The sequence below is a fragment of the Oncorhynchus masou genome, chromosome 10 (genome assembly GCF_036934945.1).
Source record: "Oncorhynchus masou masou isolate Uvic2021 chromosome 10, UVic_Omas_1.1, whole genome shotgun sequence".
Classification (NCBI taxonomy): Eukaryota; Metazoa; Chordata; class Actinopteri; order Salmoniformes; family Salmonidae; genus Oncorhynchus; species Oncorhynchus masou.
The window spans coordinates 35,158,372-35,167,178 of NC_088221.1; the positions used below are offsets into that span (position 1 = coordinate 35,158,372).

General features: G+C 41.6%; 1 protein-coding gene across 1 annotated transcript in view; it reads right to left on the reverse strand.

Moving 5' to 3' along the window:
- LOC135547567 (receptor tyrosine-protein kinase erbB-4-like) overlaps positions 1-8,455 on the reverse strand; it is a 638,243-nt gene extending 629,788 nt beyond the window's left edge. The window contains exon 1 of the mRNA XM_064976681.1: positions 8,094-8,455. Coding sequence (XP_064832753.1) covers positions 8,094-8,175 — 82 coding nt within the window. The 5' untranslated portion in view covers positions 8,176-8,455. The remainder of the gene's footprint in view (positions 1-8,093) is intronic.
- Positions 8,456-8,807: the final 352 nt, after the last annotated feature.

The following is an 8,807-nucleotide window of genomic DNA, read 5'->3' on the forward strand; positions in this document are numbered from 1 at the left end:
CCTGTGACTGGAACGAATTGCAAAAATCACTGAAGTTGGAGACTTTTATCTCCCTCACCAACTTCAAACATCTGCTATCTGAGCAGCTAACCGATCGCTGCAGCTGTACATAGTCCATCGGTAAATAGCCCACCCAATTTACCTACCTCATCCCCATACTGTTTATATTTATTTACTTTTCTGCTCTTTTGCACACTAGTATCTCTACCTGTACATGACCATCTGATCATTTATCACTTCAGTGTTAATCTGCAAAATTGTAATTATTCGCCTACCTCCTCATGCCTTTTGCACACAATGTATATAGACTCGCTTTTTTCTTTCTTTTCTTTTTTTCTACTGTGTTATTGACTTGTTAATTGTTTACTCCATATGTAACTCTGTGTTGTTGTCTGTTCACACTGCTATGCTTTATCTTGGCCAGGTCGCAGTTGTAAATGAGAACTTGCTCTCAACTAGACTACCTGGTTAAATAAAGGTGAAATAAAAAAAGAAAGAAAGAAAATTGGGAATTTTTGGGTCATTGACCTAAAGCTTATTTTACACTGCTCCAGCGAAACGAGGCCCGCCAAGGCTCAAATGATCTTACTCTGTTTTACAGTTCTACAGGAACATTAAAATATATGTTAAATATGTAGTGTTATTTTTTATTGTAATTGTAACAATTATGGGGTCGTGCCATGTGAGAAAACATGTGGGATATTATTAATAAGAAACTTGTTTTCCTACTACAGGTAGCAGGTTGCATAGTGATAGCAACAACGTAGCTCTCCGATGCAGGGGTTAAAGTAACATTCCCTTCTGCATGGTAAGGGACCTCCTATATGTGCACGTGTCCACAGAAACAGTTTATGGGCATAAACATGGGCAATTACATAGATGGTTGGAGCTTATTTCTTCATCTTCCAAAAAAAGATGTGTTAAATCCTACCTGTTTGACAGACACAATTATCCTATCCATAGATGTCGGTATAGCCAAATCACATCAAATCAAATTGTATTAGTCACATGCGCCGAATACAACAGTGAATTGCTTACATACGAGCCCCTAACCAACAATGGAGATTTTAAAAATACGGATAAGAATAAGAAATAAAAGTAACAAGAAATTAAAGAGAAGCAGTAAAATAACAATAGCAAGACTATATACCGGGGTACCGTTACAGAGTCAATGTCCGGGGGCACCGGTTAGTTGAGGTAATATGTACATGTAGGTAGAGTTATTAAAGTGACTATGCATAGATGATAACAACAGAGAGTAGCAGCGATGTAAAAGAGGGGGGGGTGCAAATTGTTTGGGTAGCCATTTGATTAGATTTTCAGGAGTCTTTTGGCTTGGGGTAGAAGCTGTTAAGAAGCCTCTTGGACCAAGTCTTGGCGCTCTGGTAACGCTTGCAGTGCGGTAGCAGAGAGAACCGTCAATGACTAGGGTGGCTGGAGTCTTTGACAATATTTAAGGCCTTCCTCTGACACCGCTTGGTATAGAGGTTCTGGATGACAGGAAGCTTGGCCCCAGTGATGTACTGGGCCGTTCGCACTACCCTCTGTAGCACCTTATGGTCAGATGCCGAACAGTTGCCATACCAGGCAGTGATGCAACCAGATGCTCTCGATGGTGCATCTGTAGAATCTTTTGAGGATCTGGGGACCCATGCCAAATCTTTTCAGTCTCCTGAGGGGGAAGAGGTTTTGACGTGGCCTCTTCATTACTGTCTTGGTATGTTTGGACCATGATAGTTTGTTGGTGATGTGGACACCAAGGAACTTGAAACTCTCGACCCACTCCACTACAGCCCTGTCGATGTTGTAGCATAGGCCTATTAATTGGGCTGCTATTATGTTCTGTTCCTCCGACTTTTAGCGGAGGAAAAAACTGGCCCAATGCCAAACATATTGGGGGGGCAGCAGATTTCTGTCTCACCGAGGGTGGCAGAACGTCCATGGCCGGCCCTGCAGAGAGGCACACACACTGAATATGCTCCCAGTTTGCCACCTTTATTGACAACGTCTCAATCCAACAAGGATCTTCGTCAGGTCAAATATACTGCTGTAAATAATCAAGAAAAAGAAGAATAAAAAGAAGATTGACTTTCAGAGAAGAGCGTGGAGCTACTGAAACCATAGATAAAGCATTATGAAAATGAAGAGGAGAGAGAAAGTGAGAGAGAGCGAGAGACAGAAAGAGAGGAGGGGAAGAGAGAGGAAGAAAAAGAGAGAGAGAGAAGATACAGTAGGAGAAAGAGAGAGAGAGAGAGACAGAGACTGAAAGACAGTGACAGAAAGAGGGAAACTCACATGGCCTAATTAAAAGCAAATTGGTTTAATTGTCTCATGTAGCCGACTTAGCCTTAATCACACATACATGATTTGCAATCTCATGTGCAGCAGTAGGACTAGGCTCCATGTGATGAATTACTGTCTTGTGGACCTCGGCCTAGGACGGTGCTCAGAATTCAATTAAGAAATTCTCAAGCGGGGGACATTTTGATGGATGACAATGACGCTGGCAAAACACATGTGCCCTACTGCCCGTCCTTGTGCGGTGCATAGCTGTATAGCTGTATAGCACATGTGACATATGAGTGTTAAGGGTGATGCAGAGGTCAGGTAGGCTACTCTCTCTCTGATCAACACTCACTGGATCTAATACTGGGGGACAGAAAACAACCGTCAACTCAAAACATAATATCTATGCCCTATCACTCCCCCCTTTCGAAGCCACTGTACTCCCTCACACACACACACACACACACACGCACGCACACACGCACGCACGCACACGCACACGCACGCACGCACACACACATGCACACACACACATGCACACACGTACAAACACGTGTCTCCTAGTGTCACTGTTTTTGACGCTGCTCTCTTCAGCAGAGTGGGGGACACTGTTGCTGTGTGTAGTGCATGTTCTGCATCTGAGTGAGACAGTTAACTCAGAGAGCAGCTAGCGCATACAGCAGCTTGTGCAGAGCGCCTCACAAGCAGCCCGCTAGTCTGCCTCCATTTGGCTACGGAGGAGATCGCCTGGGAATCAAGGCTTGCTGTTCTTCCAGCTGAGTGCCAGAGACACAGAGGTCACATCTTCTTTCATAGACAAAGACGGGAGAGAAATGAATAAGAGGGTATGTGTGTGTTGGTGGCGTATTGCCGTGTGGACAGAAAATGACATCATTCTTTTTTGCTAGATAGGGGGAACACAAGTGACGTAGTTTAGAAATTGTGAAAGCCACAAGCTACAACACATTCCCTTTCTCCATAGTCCAGCCGCCCTGTCTGAGTCAGTCAGGCCATGGAAACATTTAGATGTACTATGAACTTAAGAAGGGCATAATAATGGAAACAATCAAATGTCAACCAAACAACTTCTCCATGTCATTTCAGCTACTGTAGCCTCTGCTCTGTACGTGGAGATAGCCAGGGTAATAATTCAGAATATTGACAGCACATGAACCAAGGCCATCTCTAATGCAGAGAACACCGGAATAAGAATTATCACTGAATTATCACAGTGAATTATTGTAATGTTTGTTTATGTGTTAAATAATCCCATAAGGGATGGGTTGCCAACTGGCGATAAGGGATGGGTTGCCAACTGGCGATAAGGGATGGGTTGCCAACTGGCGATAAGGGATGGGTTGCCAACTGGCGATAAGGGATTGGTTGCCAACTGGCGATAAGGGATGGGTTGCCAACTGGCGATAAGGAATGGGTTGCCAACTGGCGATAAGGGATGGGTTGCCAACTGACGATAAGGGATGGGTTGCCAACTGGCGATAAGGGATGGGTTGCCAACTGGCGATAAGGGATGGGTTTCCAACTGACGATAAGGGATGGGTTGCCAACTGGTGATAAGGGATGGGTTGCCAACTGGCGATAAGGGATGGGTTGCCAACTGGCGATAAGGGATGGGTTGCCAACTGGCGATAAGGGATGGGTTGCCAACTGGCGATAAGGGATGGGTTGCCAACTGGCGATAAGGGATGGGTTGCCAACTGACACGTAAATAAAATGTAATTCATTCATTCACTCATCTGACATTAAAATCTGAAAACATGAAATTACCTTAGTCATGTATTATCCTTCATGTACATTAATTAGATTGATAAACTGTAACATTTCAAACATAGTGCAACTGAAAATACCAGGGGGATATAGCCCTAGGCAAACATTAAATATGGTTCATGATGAAAAAGGATCAAAACATCCTAGCAGAGACTACATTCTATTTCCCTCGATGAAGGCCAAAATTAAATTGGGGTATTTTTTGTAATTCAATAAATATTAATAAGACCAGATCATTCATTTATTATTTCCTATTTCCCTTCTTTCATGGCAATTGCACTTCCTTCAGAGCAGAATGTTGTCTGAAGGTAGCAAAGACGGCAAACACTCGTGGCGTCTGAGATGGCGCTCTATATTCCCATGCCATGTTACTGAGGCATACAACGTCCACAAGTCAAACATTCAAACAATTCACTGGAAAAAAATATTATATCAATGGTTCTCCACTATTTGATTGTTGATCAAGTGTGAAAAGTTCAATGAATTAGAGTCTCATCATGCAGCCTTAGAATATATTTTAAAAAATCTAAACATATAGCCCAATGTTTGTATCACAACTAAAGTTGCATAAATAACTCTAAATAAAGCATATAGAAGTTCCTGTTTCTTTGTTAACACTCAACACAGAATAGCCGCATGTGCGCACTCCCTCAAATACTTCAGAGAAAATATCCTTTCTATTTTATTCAGCTACGTTCAATTGTATCCTTCATACTATAAAATAATATAAAATAATGCCACAGAATTCTAAGCAAATCTTGTCTGCTAAATGAACTAGTGTAGCCCACAGCCATTTTGCATAACCAGATCAGGGCCTAACATCAGAGTATGCTATTCTCTTCTTCATATTTTTCTTCATATTATGTTTTCTTCATATTATGATTCTTTAGACCTGTCTAAAATAAATAATGGATTTATTGTGCTGGATTTTTTTTACTTTTCCAAATGTAGATATTTCAAAGGTCTGCATCAGTGTCTTGTAGGCTATGAGAAGAAGCCAGGACATGCAAAATGTGTTTATGTTAATTACTGTTCAATTACCGTGAGACCGGCAGTTATTTGCTTCACAATCACCAAATTTCATGACCGCCACTGCACTAAGATGCGCTGAACCAATTATATATTTATACACTTGATGACTAATAGGGGGCACTGTGTTGATGCCACCTTGTCCCCATTTTGGCACTCCCCAATGTAAAAAAAAATATTTAGGAAACTATAGAAATGCATTTAATAATGTCTTCATTCATGACACATTTATTATATTACAGACACCTTAATGCATACTTTGAAATTATATTATGTGAGCTACTCACAAAACATATATAAAAAGAAATGTTACTGTCACCACTCCAAAAATACAAACACATGTACCCACTGGAAAAAAATATGAACATACTGAGTTACAGTTATCAGTCAATTGAAATAAATCCATTAGGCCCTAATCTATGGATTTCACATGACTGGGCAGAGCTGCAGCCATTTGCAGCCAATCAGAATGAGTTTTTCACCACAAAAAGGGGGAGGGGCAGCACCAGATCCCACAGCTGAACGGATGTGGAGGTCCAGAGCTGACCTGCTTAAACGTGGTGTGCGGTTGTGAGGCCTGTTGGATGTACTGCCAAATTCTCTAAAACGACGTTGACGGCGGCTTATGGCGGCTTATGGTAGAGAATTGAACATCTCTGGCAATAGCTCTGGTGGACATTCCTGCAATTGGCACACTCCCTCAAATCTTGAGACATCTATGGCATTGTGTTGTCTCCAGCACACAGTGCACCTGTGTAATGAGTATGCTGTTTAATCAACTTCTTGATATTCCACTCCTGTCAGGGAGCTGGATTATCTTGGCAGATGAGAAATGCTCATTAAGAGGGATGTAAACAAATTTGTACACAGAATTTGGGAGAAATAAGCTTTTAGTGCTATGGAACATTTTTTTTATTTTTTATTTCAGCTCATGAAACATGGGACCAACACTTTACATATTGCGTGTATATTTTCGTTCAGTATAATTTTGCCCTTGAAACATAATTGAAATACTGTAGAATTCCATTAATTTCTATGGAGGACTTCTACTACTGGGGAGTGCCAATATGGTCGAATGATGGCGTCAAGGCCTCTTAATGGCCAATATATAGAATGCGCAATCCAGGGTTTATATACATCATTGGGCCAAGCCCGTCTGTAAATGTCATATAGAGCTTCTGTTAGTAAGCAACATAACTCCAAAGAAGGATTTGCACCCGGTGCGTTATATCAGAGGGGCAGCTGTGAAACACCCAGTGGTACACGTGGCAGGGTTGAAGTGCTGAGGTATGCCTCTCTCGCCTCACAACACCTCGTGCTTTGCATCCTGTCCAGTGGATGTTGGGGATCATAATACACGCAAACACAAGGCTACACATAGACCAATACATACACTCACACACGCAAGCGCAAATTGCAGCAGATGAAGCATCAATATGGCACACAATTTCAGTCTGATATATAGACAGTAGAAAGAGCTTAAGTAATTGCCTGGAAGTCTGGAATCGAGAAATACTACTTAAAATGATGTCACATTTTGACAACAATATTTTATTGTTCTAATCATGTTTTAATAATTACTCAGACAAAATGTGTAGGTAATCGGGTAACAGGTCTAATCAGAAATGTAGCACGGACAGATTAGGCTATTTATTCCCTCCCCTGTCCTCTTATCTTTCAACCACTTTTTTATCTAAAGGCTATTCAATCAACGTCCTGTCGTCCCGGCTTTATTGCATGTGTAGTTTTGAACAACCCGCATGCACAGGAGTGTGTGGTGCTATGGTTAATTCTTTGCTGTTCACAGGTCTATAAGATGTTTAGAAGTTGAGAACACCTGCCAAATCTGTTTTACTATAACAACAGTTTTTAGAAGAAAAAAAATTAAATGACCAATTAAGTATTGGTTTGTGTCTATGGTCCGTGCTCACAAAAGCGCTCTCTCCATCACTCTGTTGTGTGTGTGTGTGTGTGTGTGTGTGTGTGTGTGTGTGTGTGTGTGTGTGTGTGTGTGTGTGTGTGTGTGTGTGTGTGTGTGTGTGTGTGTGTGTGTGTGTGTGTGTGTGTGTGTGTGTCAGTCAATCAGTCTGCGCGCGCTCTGTCACTTTGCATGGCTCGGAGCTGAGGATAAAGATTTCCAGAGCGTTTCTCTCCGGTTCATACTACACTACCACCTTGTGGAGAGCTGCTCTGTTCCAAGCAGGGACCGCCAATAAATGTGAGCAATGTAAAAAATTAAGTTCAGTTCTATACAATACTCGCTTATTGGATATATTATATTTTTATTCCATAACTTATACTACCACTATGTATATACTACTACTACTACTACTACTATTTATATATTACTACTAAGCCTACAACAACTGATAATAATAATAATAACAATAAGTACCAGTAGAATAAGAATAGCCAGCAATTGTTATTACCAATTAGTATAAAGAAATAATAATAATAATAAATGTGCCCTTTCAAAATGACAAAAGTACCTGGGACACCAAAGCCAACAAAACACGTTGTTTTTCTCTGAAAACAAACAACCACACCAAGACGGACAGATGCACACTATAAATGCCCACCACCACCCTTTACTCTCACAGAGCGAAGGACGACGCGATATGAGAATAATGAAGCAGTAGCAGGAGCCAGGAGGATAGATTGGACTTGGTCTCGGTTTGGTCTCAGTGATGTGATGTCCACTGTTTGTCCAAGCCAAAGGACACGTGTGACGAACATTCAGTGCAAACACACATTTTCAATGGAGCCAGGGTGATTTTATAGCAGATATGAACGAAAATCAACATAGAGGGTATAGACAATTTAAAGTACAACCCCGATACATTTGAAACAAAACGGACAAATGTGTGGGGACTGTTGCGGCACACAAAATAACACTTTGTTCCGTGCGCAACGCGCACGAGTGATAAGGGTAGCCAAACACATTGCGCTGCGCATCAGCCAGGCAGACACCGAAATGTCAGTCACTCACTCACCTGCTTGTGAAGAGCTTGTCCGAAACATCGCAGAAGTGAGCAGAAAGCCGAAGCAACACAGAACCGATGCTAGTAGCTTCATTTTCAGGGGTTCTCAATAACTCCTTTGATTCACATGTCCAGAAGCAAAAACCCTTTCGGATTGAAAAAGATGAAAATGTAGACGTAGCTTGTTGTGTCAGTTTACAGTTAGGTTATTGATTTTGGGTTAGTAGGCTAATTAGTCCAACTACTTCTTCTCCCGGTCTGGTTTATTTATGTCTCGTGAATAAAAGTTCAAACAGATTGATTTGCTTCCAACCAGGTTCCAAAGTAGCGCTGTAATATGGCTTGTCAAAATAGTAAAGCAATGCTCATCATGCCAATACTCTCTCGGAGTTGGATAGTGCACGAAGCGACGTCTCGCAGTCTAAGAGACACACCCCCTTGCATGTTTGTGTCCTCCCACAGTCAACAGGATTGGTCGACAGTAGTGCTGATTTATTGAAGCCCGCCTCCTAGAACTCCAGGGAGGCTCCCATTGGCTCTTTGAAGTTGCCAAAATTATTGAATTTGTTGCGTCGGTTCCTGTCGTGCCCCTCGCACCTGTCTCACAGTCTAGAAAAACATATTGCTTGTCAAAATTATGTATAATACCTGTTTTGGGAGACAAACATGTAAGCACAATAAACTATATACAGGCATTTTTTCTTACCACTTAAAATAGATTTCTAG